A 21,286-nucleotide genomic window follows, 5' to 3' on the forward strand; every position below is an offset into this window, starting at 1 on the left:
AATTAAATATATTTGGCAGATTGTATATATATATATAAATATTGATTTGGGAATATATGTAATTATACCTACACACATATATATACTCATTCTTATATATATATATAAACACATATATATGTATGTTTAGTAGGTCATGTGGATGTCTCTCTCTTATTATGAAATTACAAAGAAAAGAAATCACATGCTCTGCTCATACAAAAAGAGAATTACTAAAACAATATTTTCTAAGAAAAATTATTTTTCAGGCATCAACATGGCCAAACCAGGGTCCTTTATGAAGACAGTCCAACCAAAGACTTACCCGCAGCTAGAGGTAAAACACAATGCATTGTAGAGAGTGCAGCAGCTGTCTTTTCTATAGACAGAGATCTCAGAGCACTGCAATAGCCATCCCTCCTTGGTTAGAATGTGAAACAGCCTGAATTCCATAGAAGTAACTTATGTAATCAAATCAACTGTGGAGCATTAAACATGGTCAATATTCCAAGAGAATACTGAGCTCTGATAGTTAAGGCACCAGGCTAGAAACCAGGAGACTGTAAGATCTAGTCCTGCCTTAGGCATGAAAGCTGGTTGGGTCACTTTGGACCAGACACTGTTTCTCTCAGCCCAACTCACCTCACAGGGCTCCTATTGTGGGGAAATAAGAGGAGGAAGGAGTATCAGTATGTTTACCACCTTGATGTATTTATAAAAATAATAAAGGTGGGATATAAATATGTTGTACATGTTTTATCGGTAAATGGTTATTTATTAAAATGAGGAACAGGTATGTTATGGGATTATATTAGGAGCAGAAAGAACATACTGAAGTTCACCCTCAGGCATGAAAAGACTGGATGACTTGGGGCACTTCACAGTTTTTTTTTCCCTTGGGAAAAATGGAAAGAGAGAGGCCTCTATAAGCTACCTTGAGCTCCCCAAGGAAAGCTGAGATGTGAATTGAGTGATTGAGTATAAATGACTGAATCAATTAATAACTACAGGGTTCTATTAAATCATAACACTGGAACAGCAAAATAGGACAAAAGATACATTTAACACAATCAGCACAAATCCAAGTGGTACTCACTAGTAGTCGTGTAGCTATTGAATGAACATGATCAATAGTTTTCCAGAAAAATAATGATGCCTATACTATAATCTGTACATTACAAATGTTTTTCATTTTGGTATTTGGTTTTCTATGAGTTGGTTAAATTTCAATAAACTTTTGGTATGCTCCTTAAATGTTTGTCAGATGTTACCATGTTCTGAAAGTTTGATTTTGCAATTCTCACTATCTGAAAAAGAGAAGTAAGAATTCTTGTGGTATAAAACAGAGATAGAAGAGTCCCAATATCCTGAATTTCTATTGTCATAGGGAAAAAGGAAAAGGGAGGCAGGAAGTATTGTTATTTTATTGGAATTCTGTGCTTTATAATATTATCCTACATACATTCTACCCAGACATATCTTGGGTAAATAGGATTATAAGCTCAATTTAAGATGTGCTTTAGTGGCCTCCAAAACATAACTAAACTAAGCTAAACTAAGCTAAACTAAACTAAACTAAGCTAAATATCTTTATCATTGCTTCTGTCAAATGACCTTGCTTAAAATGGATGAGTTCCCCTACAAATTTATTTTTATGAGAAGCAAAGTTCTTTTAACTATAATTGACATGCCCTCTACATATTATGAGACATCTCTCCAATGGCATTGCCATTTTGCATCAAATTATGTATAATCTTCACCCATTTCATTCCTGACCTCTAGGAATAATTGATGGAAGCCTGTGCCATTAATGATGGTGTCAGAAAAGAGAACTGAGTGCCATTATAACAATGCTTATACTGTGCTTCAAATCCTTGAATTACCTTGTGCAGCACTTTCATGTAATTCTTAACAAGTATGGTAAGCAAAATGAAATCCTGTGGAATCTCCCTGGCCAATTTTCACAGAAAACGATTGCCAGGACTATTTCTGAAGCCATTTTGTGAGATAGGAGAAAAAAAAGCAATGCATAGCAATTTATTCAGCTTTTCATCTAGAAAAGTGGTTCAGAACTATACCATTATTACTGCTGTCAATAGTTATTGATGGAGAATCAACATCAATAACTCACTGATTCTCTCTTATTTCTGTCCAGGATTCAGATTGAAATAAATCCCCAAAAATTTGATCCAACCAAAACAGTGCACCCAATTTTCTACTTGATCAGATTTACTGATAGCTTCAATCTGGACACTTGTCTATACTTTTATGGTTTTTTTCAAAAAATAATCTTAAAACAATAGTTCCCTTGATACAATAAAAAATAATTTAACCGAGGCATAATTTAGTTGAATCTTTTCTGGATAGCTCTTTATATAACCAACATTTAAGAAGGCTTCAAATAGGCATATATTGGGATTCAGTAATATTTCAAATAATAACAATTGAAGGTTTGTAATTGGATTTTATCTGGCTATTGTGCTTTTGTTTCTTTCTCTTTAGATGTGATAGGAGGTTGAGGAGACTTTTGTTGCTACAAGACCTGAGAAGTGCAGGACAAGGCAGGGATTGTCACTCACTGTTTTCAGTGTTTCAGAAGAAAAGACATAATTTCCAATCTGCTGCTAACAGATTGGAAAGTGAAAACAGTGGTGGTATGGTTTACTCTCCTAGTTTATTATTTTTTTAAAAAAATCATGCCACTCTTTAAAAGTAATGAAAAATTAATATTTAGCAAATATTTAGCAAAGAAACAATAATTTTGGATGATATTTCTTTTTTCAGTAACCCTACATTGCTCCAGAAAAAAGTATTCCACTACACGTTATTTAAATGGAATAGATTCACTATCTCCTTTATTGAAAATTACAGAATATGTATCAGTTCCATCTATTCACCCCTAATCATGTGATGGGTGATACTTTAATCTGGATTATTTTGGTACTAAAATGTAATAATACTTAAAAAAATTAAGGATCAGTGTGAGGCTAATTCATTACGATCAGGACTAAGAAATTAGTCCATATTTTCAACTCCTAACAAATCCTACCATTATCTTCTCCTCTAGCCAATCCAATCTGCAAACATCAACCTCTGCCAGGCTCATTGGCACTCTAATCACAATTCCTACAGTGCCGCAACATTTAGTAATAATTAACGCTCTAGACTTGGCAGCAAGATCACAAACATATATAACTGACTGCACAGAAGAATTTATTCTAAAATAATGGCTTAACTAAAAAATAAAAACGCCCCCCCCCCAATTTTTCTAGGAATATAAAATCATGCCAAGCCATGAAAAAAACAACAACAACAGGAGGAACTTGCTGGCCTTAATAGTGATAACCACAAAGGAAGATTTTGCTTTGACCAAAATGAAAATAATTGTTGATATTTCAAACATGAAACATAGACCAGTTTGCTAAAAAAAAAAGAAAATATATTTGCAATCCTTTCTAAATTGCAACCTTTTTGCTTATTTTATTGGAATGTCTGCATAAGTCACTAAGGACAAGGCTCGAATGAGAAGATGAATGCCCTTGTACTTTGGGTTGCATATAGCTCCTAATTCACATAAGAATGAAAGGAGGCACAGAGTAATCAGATTTGCAAGGCTCTGTTGGCATAGCCATTATCAATAAAAGTAATATTAGCCACCTATGGAATTGATTCCTGTTCTGGTCTATCTGCGGGAGGGGGGGGGCTGACAACAATCTTGCAAATCTCATTGTGCTGTACCCCTTCCCCTCCTTACACTCATGTGAATTAGTGTGGCATCCATCTGAGCCTTTCTCATATTTGATGCAGACTTAAGATGTTTTCCCCTGGTAACAATATATTGCCTATCTCCATTAAGATTATCTTCATTACTTTCAACAGGTCTCTCTATAGCAGACTAAACAATAGCCAGTTAACTATCTGTAATGCATGAAAACATTTGAATGGTTTTGCACCATTTACATTCAGGGGCAAGAAAAGAACACAGATTGAGTTGACTTTGGCTCTTCAGGAATTGCAGTGAGTTCCTTGGAGACCCTGCCACAATTCAGGATGGTTCTTTGAGATGTAAGCATGGTTACTTACATCCTTCATACCTACACACTACTATGTATAGAGCCAAAATGTGTGAACCAGATTTTTTTACTGGAATAAAAAATATTACATGTTAACTGTGATAAAATGACTTTTCTCTTTTTAAAATTACTTTTATCAATATAAAATAAAATATTAACTACCATAATCTCCAGAGTTTGTGTGCTGATGCCTATAAAGTTATTGCATAGATGAAGTCCCCAGACTTTTTTCTGAGCTCCTTTTGCCAGTACGGGCTTTGAGGAAGTGAATAAAACTTTCTGATCCACTGCTTTGAAACCCGGAGAAAAAACCCTTCACTCAGTGACATTTTCTCCTGTGATGCATATAAAGGCAGCTTACCTTTAATATATTAATAGGTTCTAGGTGAGGAATTGTATCAATATAAATGTGTATTTTATATCTACCTTCTAGAGAATAGTGTAGTATTTTAAGTCTCCTTCAGCTTCTAAATCTCTTTTGGTAAAAAGAAAGAAAGAAAGAAAGAGAAAGAAAGAAAGAAAGAAAGAAAGAAAGAAAGAAAGAAAGAAAGAAGTAGAGAGGGATAGCTGTTGCAGGCTTTCCCTTGAAGAATATCCATTCACTTTTCCTATTGGATCAATCAAATTCATCAGACTTGTATTTTTCGATTAGCTGCAAAATGAGCTTCAGAATGCATCAATATAAACAGATGGATTATGAAACCATCAAAACCCCTCTCCTTCCCCCCCATGTCTCCCACAATGCATTGCAAAATGTATGTGGCCCTTTGTGAGGGCAGCACAGCCATAGGTTGGACTGCTGTTTTCGAACAGGACTATAAGGCAGGGTCTGGAAACAAGCCAATGAAAGGAGGAAGAGGAAAGGAATACAAAACACTAAGTAATTATTTTCATCAGCATTGCCAATACAGGGTCAGGAACAGGCAGCTCATTGCTGATAGAACAGGGCTGAGAACTCTTGTGCTTGAATCCAGTCACTGATAATGTCTTAGTGTGGCAGTGTACAGCTGTGTATTTTGACTGGGGTCTCTTCTCTGTATCTTTTTTATCTTTTCTATCTACCTGCACCATTTCCTTTGCTAAGTGCTTAAGCTGGGCTTCCCAATCTGAGCGGTATCCAGCTTTGTTAGGAGTTACAACTCCTAGTATTCCCAGCTAGTGTGGCTGAACTTCCATAGAGACTTGCTTAACCTCATGAAGTTGTGCAAAACTATAAGCATAGAACCTAGGAAATTTCACTCATGACTGTAGGAATGCTTGTATCTAGGGGAAATTTGGGTCAAATGAAAACCATATATTTATTGCAAGGCATTTCAGCTTCCTGTCTTTTTGTGTGGAACAGGTCACAGTCTAATAAGAAGCATCCCTCTGGGGCTTTCCTGCATTTTGTGTTAATTAAATGCCATTTCAAGTCACATATCTCACTTTTATATGGATATCGACCCTGGAGATCTTGAATTATTATGGAAGTAACCAAAAATATGCAGTGTTTTATTTCTTTGCTTCTTTACTTTGATGAAATAAATGTTCCAAACCTTGTTTTCATATAAAATAGATAGTTTTGCTTTTACTACTAAACGGGCTTTAAAATTTCACTCCTCCTTTTTCTCCTGTCACAGCTGGTGCTGTGGGTGCAACTTCTACAACAATCTTTTCATAACAGAGGTCTTTAATTTGTAAAGTATATTATTTTAATTAGTTATTTTATAAAATATAATCACGTTTCTTTTTTTAAAAAAAATTATGCTCAGGTACATGTATATGGGAGCCATGGTGGTTCAGTGATTAGAATGCAGTATTTGCAGGCAAATTCTACCCACAGCCTACAGTTCGATCCTGACTGGCTGAAGGTTGACTCAGCCTTCCATCCTTCCAAGCTTGGTAAAATGAGGACCCAAATTTTTGGAACAAGATGCTGATATTTGTAAACCTCTTAGAAAATTCTGTAAAGCACTATGAAGCGGTATATAAGTCTACGTGCTATTGCTAAATGCTATATACAGTACTGTATACAACCTCTAGTCTGTATTTAAACTAATTTGCTATCATAGTGTTTGATATACAAGAAAAGGAGGAGGCAAGCGAAATCTATAACGACCAACCCTATCTTACTAATTTAGGTTTGTGTAGAGGATGGAAAGTTTTAGACTTGCCCTTCCTACTGAGTTTTGAAACCATTACCTCAAAATTTTATGAATGAGTAGGAGAACTGAGTAGACTGAATGTTCACAACACTATCTTTCGACTATGTCCCATCTCCGATTGTGATAATAGTTTGAGATAATAAAGTAGAAAAAAAATAAAGATAATAAGTTTGAGATAATAAATGGTCAGAAATCTCTTGTTAAGATTTCTGTTAATGATGACGATGCCCGTTGTGATGATTATGGTTCTTTGGCTTCAAAAATTCTGGCGTGCGAGCAATGTGGACTCATCTTGAGATGTTCTGCTTCTCCCCCTCTCCCTTTGGAGGAGCTTAAAGGTTTTCTTGAGAAAGGGATATTAGTCTCTGTTTCCAAACCTTTCTGAACCTGGAGGTTTCGGCACAGCCCTGTTCCATTCAGGTTGAGTTGTCTTGAAGAGAAAGGTAAGCACAGGAACAAGGACAGGGTAAGAAAATTTTTAGGAAAGGTGTGGGACAGGGGAGAGGAAAAAGCAGAAAGGGTGGAAGAGATATTTTTTGCAGGAGGGAGGAAGAAGAGCAGGATTTTAAACTAGCTACAAAAACCTTAATTGAATTCAAACATAACAGTTCCATATGAAATTGGCTCATCTTTAACGATACCGGATTGAATCTCTGAGCAATGTACAGGGTGGGAGTGGGAAGATCAGTAGTGGTGAAGCTATTATGAACATAACAAGACATGTTGCTTTCAAATAAAGAGTGGAAGAATATAAGGGGAGGGGGGGGCAGGGGAGAGGAGAGGGGAAGAGTTTGGTGGTGATTCGCAAGGTTAGGCGTGGCAAACGGGCAAGGAAATGGGCAAGCAGGCCAGGTGGTGGTGGTGGTAAGGGAGAGTGGTGAAGGTCTGGAGTGAGGGGTGGGGGATAGTGGACACAGGTGAGGAGAAGAGGGTGGTGGAAGGGTAGTGGTCTAAGACTGAAAATACTTGCCCTTCAATTTGCTTGGTACTGTGTGAATCCATCAGAGAGAGAAAGCAAGAAAAAACAAACAAAAAACAGAAAACAAAAAAGGGGGTTGGGTGGAAAGGGGGAAGGGGGTACAAACAATATTTTATTCAATTGCTGTTTGAATAAAAATATTGTGTATTATAATCATACCAAAAGGAAACCTCTTGCAAAAAACGACATGAAAAAGAAATAAGCCAAAATAATAATAATAATAATAATAATAATAATAATAATAATAATAATAGTAATAAAAGTACCAAAGGCCACAGTAAGAAAATAATAAAAATGTATAGATATAACTCGATCTATAGATATATATTATATAACCAACATAAAAATGGAATTCATTAGCAAACAGTTTGCAACAGTCTTGATCTAGAAATGTTCTTACTGAGTTAGCAGACCATGCAAAATTCAAGATTAACAAAAGACACACACAGAGATTGAGACAGAAGGAAAGGAAATGAAGGGAGAGAAATTCAGGGCAGTGGGCCACGCCTGAGCACATCTAGCAAATGGGTAAAGATGTGGCTATTCTCAGTGAAAGGTAAAAATAGGACAGGAGCTTGGAATCAACCCTATGTGGCAGAAACTTACTTTCTTTAAAAGAAAAGAAAAAAGCAATCCACATTTCCTTCTTGCAAAGGAAGCTGGAAGTCTTTAGCATGCCTGACATTATAGTGCATAGGGGAAATCACATAGTTTATGAAACGTGACCAATTTTAAAAAACAAAAACCTGCCAAAGAGACACGTATAATTTCCTGATGAGAGAAAATAGTCTCAATGATGACAGAAATTGTTGAAGAGAAATCTATGTGCATTGAAGTGACATTGAGGAGAAAGCTTGCAGCTTTACAGCAGAAAGCACACACTTGTGCATATGCAAAAGACGCCAGGTATAATTTTCAGGCAAGACTGGAAATGGCTCCTGCCTGAAATTTGGCAGAGCTGTTGCCAGGCACTACAATGACAATATTAAGTTAGATAGACATTAAATAAGGTAGCTGCTGTTAGAAGCAGGGAGATTGAGGACCAAATCCAGGTTGTATTATTTCAGGTTGGTTTTTAATTGGAAGAGGAACCTGGGAAGCCTCAATCCTGCCAACCTAGCCTGGTGAGGGTAATCAGAGAGCTCTTCCTCTTCCTGACTGAATTTGAACTACTCATTTGCTGGGTTCAGAAACCTGAAGGCCAGAGCCTGATATGGTGCCCCTTAGCATGCTAGTTCAAAACCAAGTACCCAAGTGGTAATCTCAACTACAGGTAGTCCTCGACTTACAACCATTTGTTTAGTGACTCTTTAAAGTTACTATGGCACTGAAATAACTGACTTATGACTGCTTTTCACACTTACGACCGTTGCGGCATCTCCATGGTCACGTGATCAAATCTCAGACGTTTGGCAACTGACTCATATTTATGACGGTTGCGGTGTCCCGGGGATCATGTGATCATGTATGAGCTTTTGACAAGCAAAGTCAGTGGGGAAGCCAGATTCACTTAACAGCCATGTTACTAACTTAACAACTGCAGTGATTCACTTCACAGTTAACAACAGTGGCAAGAAAGGTCGTAAAATGGGGCAAAACTCACTTAACAACCATCTTGCTTAGCAACGGAAATGTTGAGCTCAATTGTTACCATAAGTCGAGGACTAGTTGTATAATGTGTAGCAACCTAAGGCCTCATTTGAGAGAGAGAGAGAGAGAGAGAGAGAGAGAGAGAGAGAGAGAGAGAGAGAAAACACATAAAGTCAGAGATGGCCAGTAATGGTATTTGGGAATGATGTTGGGAGATAAGGTGAAGATGGAAACTGTCAGATAAGAGAGGGCATAGTCAACAGCTGCGTAATGGAAGAAGAAAGAGGCTCATAAGGTCCCTCTCCCCAAGCTTTCGGGCTGTGAAGGAGATGATGGGAGATTTGTACTTTTAGACTGGCAAGATTCTGTTGATGTAGTCTTACAATAAAGTACAGTTAGCTCATCTGGCCATGTTTTTTGACTGTTCTACTTGGGAAGGCTGACATCAATCTTGCAAGCCTCCTTTATAGCTTGAGAACTTAGAAGGGGTCCTTTCTGAGCCTCATTCCCCACCTCGTTCTTCACCCAATATGGGCTATGACCTCTCTTATTTGACCCTTATCTGACGGGGGAGGAGGGGGGAAATCATCTCTTCTCCCTGTCTCCCAAGGCCATTCCTATATACCTTTATATCAGAGCAGGATCCTTTTGAAGCACAGGCCGATTCTGTCCCAGGAGTTAAGGAGAGATGCTTGCTCTCAGCAGATGCTCTTTGGAAAGTATCATCTCTTGGCCTGAGACATACATTAGGCCTCCTCTGATTCTTATTTACATTTGTTGCTATAATCCTTCACAAAACTTCTATCAGGTTGTACAAGAGAGTTACCTACTTGTAAACACTTCCCACATCAAACACATTTTTATACCAAGTTTCCATGCTAGGGAAGAGGCTTTGCAACAATTCTTTTTTATAGCATAACTTTTTATCTGGAAAGTATGGGATGGCAATTTTTTTCCCAAAGCAATCATTTGTGAATACTGCACCAAATGCTCCTACAAAACATTGGAAGCATAAACATAGAACATAAAATAATAGATTGGAAGGGACTTCGGAGGTCTTCTAGTCCAACCCCCTGCTTGAACAGGAAACCCTATACCATTTCAGACAAATAGTTTGCCCAGTCTCTTCTTAATAACCTCCAGTAATGGAGTACCCACAACTTCTGAAGGCAAGCTATTCCATTGGTTGATTGCTCTCAATGTTAGGAAATTTCTCCTTAGTTCTAGGTTGCTTCTCTCCTTGTTTAGTTTCCCTCCTTGTCATGCTTTTTGGTGCTTTGGAAAGTAGTTTAACCCCCTTGTCTTTGTAGGAGCCCCTTAAGCAGCCTAGACCCATACCCCCCCAACTTAAAACTAGATGATCTTTATTTATTTTTTCTTTCTATAGAGAAGTGGAAGCTTAAATAGCAGGAGAAAGATGATTCACATTTCTTCTTAGTGTCTAAAAAATTCTTATTGAAAAGATTTTTTTATATTCCCAAGTAAATTGGAAAGGACTGCAACTGTAATGTCTTTATGCAATAGGGTTAAAACTAATTTGATTAAAAGTGAGCAAGTTGGGGCAACATCTACGGCTGGGCTAGAGATATGCCAAATCACCCATCTTTTAACTATTTGAAGAAACTCACAGGGTGGGCCTGATTAATATTATACTATGTCCAGAGTACTTGGAATGATTTGTTCCGGGGCTGGATCAGTCCATTTAAGGGTAAGACCACTCTGCGATTGATGTTCTATCTAGTCTTGGTCAGAAGAGCCTATATGCAGGGAGTCCTTAACTTACAACCATTTGCTTAGTGACTGAAGTTACAATGGCACTGAAAAAGTGACTTCTGACTGGTCCTCACACTTATAACCATCATAGCATCCCTACAATCATGTGATCAAAATTTGGATGCTTGGCAATCAGCACATTCTTACAATGGCTGCCACATCCTGGAGCCATGTAATCACCATTTGCTATCTCCACACTGACTTCCATCAAGGAAAGCCAATGGGAGAAGCCAGATTTACTTCATCACATGTGATTCACTTTAAAACTGCAATGACTTGCTTAGCAATAATGGCAAAAAAAGTCATAAAACTGGACGTGACTCACTTACCAAATGCCTTGTTTAGCAAATGGACATTCTGGTCCCAGTTGTGGTTGTAAGTCAAGGACTACCTGTATTTTGGAACCTATTTCCATAAGCAAATCTTCAATATGTCGTACTTCTGCATACATTGTAAGGAATCACTCTAAACTTCCTTGAAGGTGAAATTTTTTAGTCGCCATAAGTAACATCGCGTGAGTATGGAGTACAAAAGGTGGGGAAAGGGAGCGAGTTGAGAAAGAAGAGGAATGACAGAGACAGAGGGACAGACACAGATAGAAAAAGGCAGAATCACTCAGAACAGGATGTTAAAAACTCCCTTAGAAGCTCCTCACACCCTTTGATGAGAGAGCAGAGCCCAGGATCACACACAAGGGGAAGCAAACACACAAGTACAGAGATTAATTGTAAATTAGTGAGGACAAGAAGCAAAGAAATTCAAACTTTAAATAAAAATAAGGATGGCTTAAAACAAAATTTAAACAAAACAGAAAGAAACATGCAAAATTTCCCAGTTTTCAAATTAACCAGCTGCTATTATAATCTACCACATGAAAAGCATATAAAGCAACAACTCAACCTCATCTCCCCTGGATGTTTTTAAAAGTTCATTGCAAGGGGTTTGATAAATCGTTTCATCTCTGGGAAGCCTGCATTATTCTTTCATAAATAAAATGAAACTTTCTTTTCTTCTCTGGGTAGGAATTTTTTTCTTTTTTAATTTGATGCATTTTTTAAAAGTGTTAACATTTAGGCATTTTGCTTTCTCTTGCAAATCATCCTTAGGCTAGCTGGCGGGTTCAGGGTCAAAGGGTATGTGAAAGGACAGGAGGAAAATAAAAACATATACTTACACTTCACCTGGAGAATCTGGTCACTGAGATTAGCTTGGATGTAAGATCTGCTGTAATTCGGTAAGACCAGACCTAAGCTGGAACAGGAAAAGAGAGAAATCACAGGGTTACCAAAACAGCTGCGCTGGTGATGAAAACAGTCTGAATAGAAGACAGTAACTGAAGATTTACAGCAGGGATGTTAAACTGCTGGCCTGTGGGCCGGTTGGTTGCATCATATGGAGGTCGTGCCCACCCTAGCTCCGGCAGTGCAAAAAAAGCCGCGATATGTCGTGATACGTCACATGACGCAGCGAGTTTGACACCCACAATTTACGGCAACAAATTGGCTTGCGAGATCATCAGGGCTGAAGACTGATATATCTGGAAGGAACTGGACTGGGAACACCTGTCTTAAGACTTGTATGAAAGTGTTGGATGTTGCAAATTGTCCCAGGAACGTTTAATGAACTGATGTTATACAAGACTGAATCTCAGAATGGTCTGTCTTTGTCAGGAATGAAATACAGCTAAGAATAAAACCAGTATCTTTAAAGGACATTTGTTGGAAGCAGAATTAGAAATGAAGATTTGAGGAAGTTAAGTTTACAATGTCTTTCCCAGGAGAGTCTGTTTGCCATACCATATCAAGACTTCATTCTGAAACATAAATTCATGTCAGACATAAATATTTCTTATTCTATGCACGATTCTCAGATAGCTGGATTAGAAACAACTGGCTATTTGTTGAGCCATCAAGTGATAAATTGGTTTCCTAGAAAATTTTAGAGGAATATGTATATTTACAATAAACAATAATACACTAGATGGCAGCCTCACTTAACAGTTTCTGGTTGCAGACTTCAAACATGATATAATCTTCATATTATAATAAGTAGCTCCATTTTATGATTAATAATAATAATAATAGTAATAATAAAGTTGGAAAGGACCTTAGAGGTCATCTAGTCCAACCCCCTACTCAGGCAGGAAACCCTATACCATTTCAGACAAATGGCTGTCCAGTCTCTTCTTAAAAAATTCCAGTGTTGGACCATTTACCACTTCTGGAGGCAGGTTGTTCTTCTGGTTATTTGTTCTAACTGTCAGGAAGTTTCTCCTTAGTTCTAGGTTGCTTCTCTCTTTAGTTAGTTTCCATCCGTTGCTTCTTGTCCTGCCTTCAGGCACTTTGGAAAATAGCTTGACTCCCTCTTCTTTGTGGCAGCCCCTGAGATATTGGAACACTGATATCATGTCCCCCCTCATCCTTCTCTTCATTAAACTAGATATACCCAATTCCATCAACCTTTCCTTATATGCTTTGACCTCCAGTCCCCTAATCATCTTTGTTGCTTTTCTCTGTAATCTTTCTAGAGTCTCAACATCTTTTTTACATTGTGGTAACCAAAACTGGATGCAGTATTCCAAGTGTGGCCTATAATATTATATTATAATGGGAAGATATATACATTGGAGAAGTGTTATGCTTTAAAAAAATCAATGGATGCTTTCCCCCAGATTTTATTTTTACCCTTCAAGACCTAAGGGCACAGATAATAATATAAATGAATGGACCCACAAAGAACATCTGGCACTGTATATTTCAGCACCAGCCATTGGTAGCATCAACCGGCTATTGCTATGCTGATATAGCATTAAGGAAAAGAGGCTTTTTATTTCCACAATGATAGCTGGATGATATCATAATCTCTAGAGCAGAAGTGTCAAAAATGTCAAGGGGTCACTTCTCCTCTCCTCCTAAGCACTCACTTAATAACTACCAATGACTACGTTTCTTACACTGTTTGATGTGAATTGTTCTTGTACCAGAGTTTCTCCTAGTGTACTGTGATTGACCCAGTTTTCAAAGGGATGATCTCAAAAATACTCTAACAGACTTTATTACTGAATTCTAAACATATACTTCGGTGAAAAATATAGAATTTCAAAGATCAAGCCACTACGTTATAATCCTTTGGCTAATATTGGCTATCAACCTTAGTAAAGTTGCTTTCAAGTTAGACTGACTTATGATGGCTTATATGGACACATCTGTGCAGTTTTCTTTAGAAAAATATAGGTGCAGTTTGCCATTGTTTTCTTTTGGGATTTAAAAAAAATTCCACATTTAGTTTAAATACTGGTTTCCTAAGGGGATCTCAGCCTGAGTACTCACCAGAACCTGCCCTGCTTAGGTTCCCAAACTAACCAAGATTGGCTGAATGCTGCCACCTTCTAAAAGGTTATCTGTTTAAATTAAGACATTATGGCCAATCGCTAAACCTTTGGCACATTAGATAAAATTCTGAAGAACACAGTCATGAGACAGAGAGAGAGGGGGGGAGGGAGGGAGAGAGAGAGGGAGAGGGAGAGAGAGGGAGAGAGAGAGAGAGAGAGAGAGAGGGAGGGAGAGAGAGAGAGAGGGAGAGAGAGAGAAGAATGAATTTCTGGTGTCTTTTCCCAATCAGCAGAGAATTGCATTATCTTCTAATGGGGTCTCTTAAGAGTACTTCTCCTAAGTATTCTTTTAATCATCACTTATGAAAGAGGTATAAGAAACAGAAGAACTGTGTTTTTCTTGGCTACTTCCTTACCTGTAGTTTGTGCTTTTGATAGGTGCCCAAGTATAGGTTCTAGGAACTTTATCAATATACCTCTGTAGAGTCAAAAGAAATGAATGACTAAATAGTGCTCTTTACATTTATGAAAAACATTAATTAGCTGATTTCAAAGATTTTTGGCCACATTTCATTCTTCCTCAAATAAATGGTAAATAAACCAATGTATATCACAATTAATATTAAGGAACTGGTGAAGCATATATTCCAGTTAATTTCTAATATATTGGAAATTTCCGTGAAGTCTTTTGAGATCATTCTACATATAATGAATTTAAATGTTAAGACTGCCCAAATCCAAAAAGATTCTGGGAAGTTTGCAATATTTGTAATATGTAAGTTAAAAAAAACTGATGACTGTCCAGACAGTCAGCTCTCCCAGCATTCATAAAAGATACAACAGGGTCTCCACAGATACCTTAACACCAGGTGTAGGAACCAAGCAAGTCTTAAGAGACTTGGCCAAATGGAATAATGATTTAATTCCATGAAAGTCATATTTTTCATATCCTAGCTCCCAGCTCCCAGTATGTTCCCCCCCCCCCAAAAAATCTGGCAGTTCAGACTCAAAGTCCAACATATTTACCTCATCAAGGGATTTTATCAGAGTCTTAATATATTGTTGATCTTTATTTCCATCTATCATGCTTCGGCGAATCTAAAGATGGGAGAATAGAAAATCCTATGAAGTTGGGTGGGGATAGATAACAGTGGTAGCACACAGGAACTGCATTTACAGTTACCTTTTTATACTCTTCTGTTCAAATCCCAAGAAAATCTCTTAACAGGATAGGATCTGCATTCGTGCATGATTCATACTATGGTATAAATGCACATACACATACATATGCAATTTACTATACAGAAGTATAAGAAATAATTATGTAATATACAGGTAGTCCTCGACCTTCAGCCACAATTGAGCCCCACATTTCTATTGCTAAGGGAAACATTTGCTAAGTGAATTTTGCCCCTTTCTTATGGTTGTTAAGTGAATCACTATAGTTGTTAAGTTAGTAACACAGTTAATAATAATAATAATAATAATAATAATAATAATAATAAAGTTGGAAGGGACCTTGGAGATCATCTAGTCCAATTCCCTGCTCAGGCAGGAAATCCTATACCATTTCAGACAAATGGCTGTCCAGTCTCTTCTTAAAAACTTCCAGTATTGGGAATTCACAGCTTCTGAAGGCAGGTTGTTCCACTGATTAATTGTTCTACCTGTCAGGAAGTTTCTCCTTAGTTCTAGGTTGCTTCTTTCTTTGGTTAGTTTCCACCCGTTGCTTCTTGTCCTGCCTTCAGGTGCTTTGGAGAATAGCTTGATTCCCTCTTCTTTATGGCAGCCCCTGAGATATTGGAATACTGCTATCATGTCTCCCCTCATCCTTCTCTTCATTAAATTAAACATACCCAATTCCAGCAGCCTTTCCTTATATACTTTAGCTTCCAGTCCCCTAATCATCTTTGTTAAATGAATCTGGCTTTCCCATTCACTTTGCTTGTCAGAAGGTCGCAAAAGGGGATCACAGGACCCTGTCATAAATATGAATCAGTTGCCAGGTGTATGAATTTTGATCACATGACCATGGGGTTGCCACAGTGGTTATAAGTGTGAAAATGGTCATAAATCACTTTTTTCAGTGCCGTTGTAACTTTGAACGGTCACTGAACAAACTGTTGTAAGTTGAGGACTACCTGTATACATAAAGACATTATTCCAAGTTGCCATCACCAGTACTGCAAAAATCCTGTTGTGACAATGTAGCACTAAGTTTGCCAAAGGAAAAAAAATCTGATGCCCAGATTTGTAAAAGTAAACTTTGTAGAAACTTACTACTCTGCACTGAGAAAAGATTGCTACAGTGTCATTAGAATCTTTTTTTGTTTTTAAATAATTTTATCATAGTTTTTGAAGCACTTGCATTTTTGTTTTTTGGGTTGTTGTAGGCTACTCTGATAGTCTTTGATAGAGAACTATATAAACATTAATACAAATTTTTAAAAATATATAATTACGGTACATATGTATTTGCCTCAGATAAAGCAGAGCTGATCTATTGTTATCACTTACCCTTTCTTTGTTCTCATCCTCTAATTCAGCATCAAGGAAATCCAAGGTTACAGGTTCTTGAAAATTGATGATCTGAAAGAATAACCCCAAAGTAGTGATGGGTGGTGTGAATGAGATAAAAATTCAAGATTATCATCCTGTTCACAACAAGCATGTCAAAACAATCCTTGTTCTGTGCCTTAATAATAATAATACTAATAAAGTTGGAAGGGACCTTCGAGGTCATCGAGTCCAACCCCCTGCTCAGGCAGGAAACCCTACACCATTTTGGACAAATGGCTGTCCAGTCTCTTCTTAAAAACTTCCGGTGTTGGAGCATTCACCGCTTCTGGAGGTAGGTTGTTCCATTGGTTAATTGTTCTAACTGTCAGGAAGTTTCTCCTTAGTTCTAGGTTGCTTCTCTCCTTGACAGAATATTATTTTTTTTATTTTCAAGTCAGTATTTATTTATTAAATTTATATGCCATCCATCTCACTATCCAGTGACTCAGTATTGACTCTTACTGACTGCCTGGACAAGTCCCTGCAGGGTTTTTTTTTGGCAAGGTTTTTCAGAAATGGATTGCCATTGCATTCTTCCTAGGGCTGAGAGACAGTGACTGGCCCAAGATAACCAAGTTAATTTCATGCCTAAGGGAGGGCTAGAGTATATGTAGTATAAATACTGTTATAAATTATGATGTTCAGTAATTAGAGATGCTGACAGTTTGTAATTGAAACATTTTATACAAAATGCAAATGTATGCTGTTGGGAGTAAATAGAACTTTTCCATAGACACATAAGAATCTCAGAGTTAGATGTAGGGGGAGCTGTAACTGGACAGAATGCTTTAATTGTAAAATTAATTATTTTTCTGTAAGACACTTAGAACTGATTCAAGCCATCCCTTCTTTAAAACAATCTATCAACAATATAGGTAAAGTAAAACAGTCCCTTAGGATTTTAGTCCGCTGCTTGTTGCTGACTCTAGGGGGCGGTGCTCATCTTCATTTCAAGGCCATTGAGCCAGTGCTGTCCAAAGACATTTCTGCAGTCATGTGGCCAGCATGATGTCCTGGAGCGATATTACCTTCCAACCCAAGTGGTACCTATTTATCCACTCGCATTTGCCTGCTTTCAAACTGCTAGGTTGCCAGGAGATGGGGCAAGGATGGGAACTCATCCTATTGCATGGCACTCAGGTCTCGAACCAGGGCTGCTGGCTTTTCAGCTGATAGGCCCAGTGTCTTAACCACTGCGTCATCATGCTGCCCCTATTAACAATATAACCTTACCTTAATATCTCGTTATATCTGTTGGATCCTATGTTCCGAATAGTTTGCTTAGTAGTAGGCAAACTAAGGTATGTTGATTTGCCAGGATAGAAATGATGTGAAGAATGGATGATTAAATGCATGGTGTCTTATAAAGGCCAAATCAGAAGCACTCAACAAGACTAGACTATTTCATTATAATAACAATGCAGAGCTGTTAATGGCTTCCCCCATCAAAAGATATGAGATTCTCAGCCCATTATGCCACACTGGCAGAAAAAAGAAGTTAAAAAAATTGAACCTTGCTTCTATTATAAATAGGGCTTGTAGCTAAGCCCTGATAATTGCCAGATTTCTTCTTTATTTCTAGGTTTTGCAGTCAATATACTTATCAAGAGCTTGCATCCTTGACTCACTGTGAGACTTCTTGAAGCCCGGCATATATATTCTTCACTAAATGGTTTGCTGGATGACTGAGGGTATGTTAACCAGAAATTTTTTTCTCAAGGCTTCCACAGCAGGGAGAGACTCCTCTCCGTTGGAATGGGACATCTCGCTATGGCCAACTTGCCATGGCCAACTCGCTATGGCCAACTTGCCATTGCCGACTTGCTGCAGCCAAATTGCCACGGCCAACTCACCATGGTTGTGGTAGGGCAACTTGTTGCTGGATAATTCAACAATTCAATTTAATTATTTAAAATAATTTTAAAAAAATATTTTAATTTTTGTCATTCACATTTCATTTTGTTCCTCCTCCGGTATCCTTTCTTTAAGGATTCTATGCCACCATTTTTTAAATATTACTGTAATTCTTGTCCTGTGGTGAGTTGTTCTGTAGTGAGTTGGCCATGACAAGTTGTCCTGTGGTGAGTTGGCTGTGGTAAGTTGGCTGCAGCGAATTGTTCTAGTCCCCTCTCTTGATCAATCTGGACTACAACAGAAAGCTAGAGACTCTGGATCTAAAACTGTTTCTGGACCTACCAGAGCATATGGCAGGGATGTGTGTATGTGAATGATTGTTTCAAAAGTGTTTGCTTAGAAAAAGGTCTTTGTCAACCCCCACCAGGCAGGTAAAAAAACAGAAAAACAAAAAACCCTCAACAGTTTCTGGGAGGGTTTTCAGTGGAATTTACACTGAAAGGATGGGGTAGTGACAAGACAAAATTTGAGGAGCGTAGTAGGGCTTTAGGGTATGTGCAGAATCAATTTGATTCTTCAGCAGTCGCTAGAAATCATGAATTTAAGTGAGAAATTATATTGCACTTTTATTGATTTATAAAAGGCATATAATAATGTGAATATATTTATTTATTGTATCTTATATACCTATTGGAACTGAAAGTTGTGGAGTGTGATAGAAGTGGTATGTGGTGGAAATGAAATGCCTAGAATAAATGAAAATGGTTCATCAGTGAGCAGAGGTAACAAAAAAAATGAGTTTGTCAGAAAGAATACATATGGCCAAGAAAAGCTTTGCTAGAATCTTTTCCATTTTGTGCGTAACTAATTTATTGTAATAAAAGATATTAACACAGCACTTAATACCAAGATGTCAAAGAAAAAACTGCTTTTATTGGTTTGAAAGTTCCAAACCAAGTTTTAGTGTACTAAACATTCTTTATGTACAAATGTAATCCGATTTCTAAGCAGGAAGAAATGCAAAAATGAAACAAGACATCAACGGTGTGAAGTTAGGATAGAGTTCTACCACATTACCAGGACAAAATTTTACTAGTCACTTTTCAAACTTTACTCCATCAAATGTAAGTCTGGATGCCATTTGAATCAATCAATTAATTAATGAAAAAAATAGGAACTTGGCATTGTTATTTGGAAGCATTCAAAATTAATTAAATTCTCAAGTGTCCAGAAAGATATATTCTACTCATATGCCAAAATAATGTTTTATGACTAGGGTTGAAAGAACAAGGTACTACTTAAAGACAGGCATTGTTATGAAAGCTGTTTGGATTTAAGCCAGACACGTACAAAAACACAGGGAATTATGGCTGTTCCTTGGGTGATTTTATTGTGCTGAATAATTTGAACTATTATTGATCAGGGTCATAGTGAAGTGACTAAATAAACTGTTATGGTTTCTGTCCATCTCTGCCACATCATCTGCCTGTTAATAAGGCTGATGAACTGAGCTGGAAATTTCTGCCAATGAAATGTATTTCATTCTGATTAATGTCATTTTTCAATTCCTTAATTTGTGGCTGCCCTTTCAATGACAGATTTATCTGACTAGTATTTGAGCTAGAAGCCTGTTCTTTTTGCTCCATTCTGATGATTGCAGAACTTCTTAGATAAATTAGCCTAAGGCTTTCATCCACTCCTTTTCTTTTGGTTAATACCCCCGAACAAGTAATATTTCATAAAATGGCCTAGCTAATTCTTTCCTATATTTGCTAAGAAAGAAAGAGAAATACATATATTATATTGTCAAGATGAGCTAATGACTCTCAACAACATATTTTCTCTTCCACTTGAAGCACATGAGCATATTTGGCCACAGTAAATGAATCCCACCCTGCAGCCAAAACAATTATTTAAATCCCAAATATCTGAATTTCACACTGCCCAACATCCTTAGTTTTTATCAATGCCAGTAAGTTAGAACAACCATGTTTATAAAGACAAAGGGAATGACTAACTGAAGGTTCAGTTCAGTAGCTCTTGTCATTCATACATGATGTGCATATTATGGAACTTCCACTGCAGATTCCACCATAGAGAGAGCTTCTATATTTCCTAATTCAGTTAAACACCATAATTCTGCTATGGCTAACTGATAAGCAGATATTGTGCAGTTCCTGTCTAATATATATTCTCAAATTGGCTATCTTTTCTCACTTTGTTGCTGAGGAAATTAAGCAGGTCGTCCCTGTGTGTTTACTTGAGGTAACTACTCCTTCAAGGATTGCCATGTTTAGCATACGCTGCAGTGGCTGACTTGTATTTGACACCTATGAGCAAATGTGTTCATGGGACAACTAGCTGGGGAAAATACTATCATCATGCAGTCTTATGTATATCTTCACATTTAATCCAGCAAAGTCAAATTGAGCTCAGTCCCTGGGAAGTATCCGTAAGATTATAGCCTCAAAATCCCACTTTTTTTAAAAAAAGGATAAATTACACATTTTAATGTTAATGTAATTAGCTAAATCTTTGGCTGCAATTCTAATTTAAACACTGAAAATATCTCGCCAGGTATAATGCTCATCGACATTATAATGCATTTAATAGTTAAATCTTTTTTTGAGTCAATGACGCCATACTTTGTCTTTGTGCATGGGGCTCCATGCCAAAAGCTGATTGGGCAAGGCTCCCAAGAAGAACAAAGCTAAATCAAAAGAATGAGGAGGGCCAAGGCAAACATTTTAGATACAACTATCTCCCTCTACCCATCCCCCACCCTGAAAATAGCTAAGCAATAAACCAAGAAATCTGACAAACTTTAAAGTGCTGAAAATGTTAAGCCTTGTAAAAGGATTTAAAGTGTGAAAAGCAAAAGTTCACTACTGTTTCTTTTTAAATTTTTTTGCAGCAAACTGTACTATCAGATTTGGTGACAATGATGTGTGGATTTCAAGATTACATGAAAACCATCCCAAGGGTTGCAAATACAACCTAAGAG

At 37.3% G+C, this 21,286-nt stretch overlaps 1 protein-coding gene across 1 annotated transcript in view; it reads right to left on the reverse strand.

Moving 5' to 3' along the window:
- Positions 1-21,286, reverse strand: part of CACNA2D2 (calcium voltage-gated channel auxiliary subunit alpha2delta 2) — a 238,555-nt gene that overhangs the window by 34,361 nt on the left and 182,908 nt on the right. The window contains exons 15-19 of the mRNA XM_039358660.1: positions 16,387-16,458; positions 14,896-14,967; positions 14,286-14,347; positions 11,713-11,789; positions 7,167-7,184 (exon numbers count right to left, since the gene is read on the reverse strand). Coding sequence (XP_039214594.1) covers positions 7,167-7,184; positions 11,713-11,789; positions 14,286-14,347; positions 14,896-14,967; positions 16,387-16,458 — 301 coding nt within the window. The remainder of the gene's footprint in view (positions 1-7,166; positions 7,185-11,712; positions 11,790-14,285; positions 14,348-14,895; positions 14,968-16,386; positions 16,459-21,286) is intronic.

This window comes from Crotalus tigris, unplaced genomic scaffold, assembly GCF_016545835.1.
Source record: "Crotalus tigris isolate CLP2741 ecotype Arizona unplaced genomic scaffold, ASM1654583v1 scf7180000019060.718356, whole genome shotgun sequence".
Taxonomy (NCBI): domain Eukaryota; kingdom Metazoa; phylum Chordata; class Lepidosauria; order Squamata; family Viperidae; genus Crotalus; species Crotalus tigris.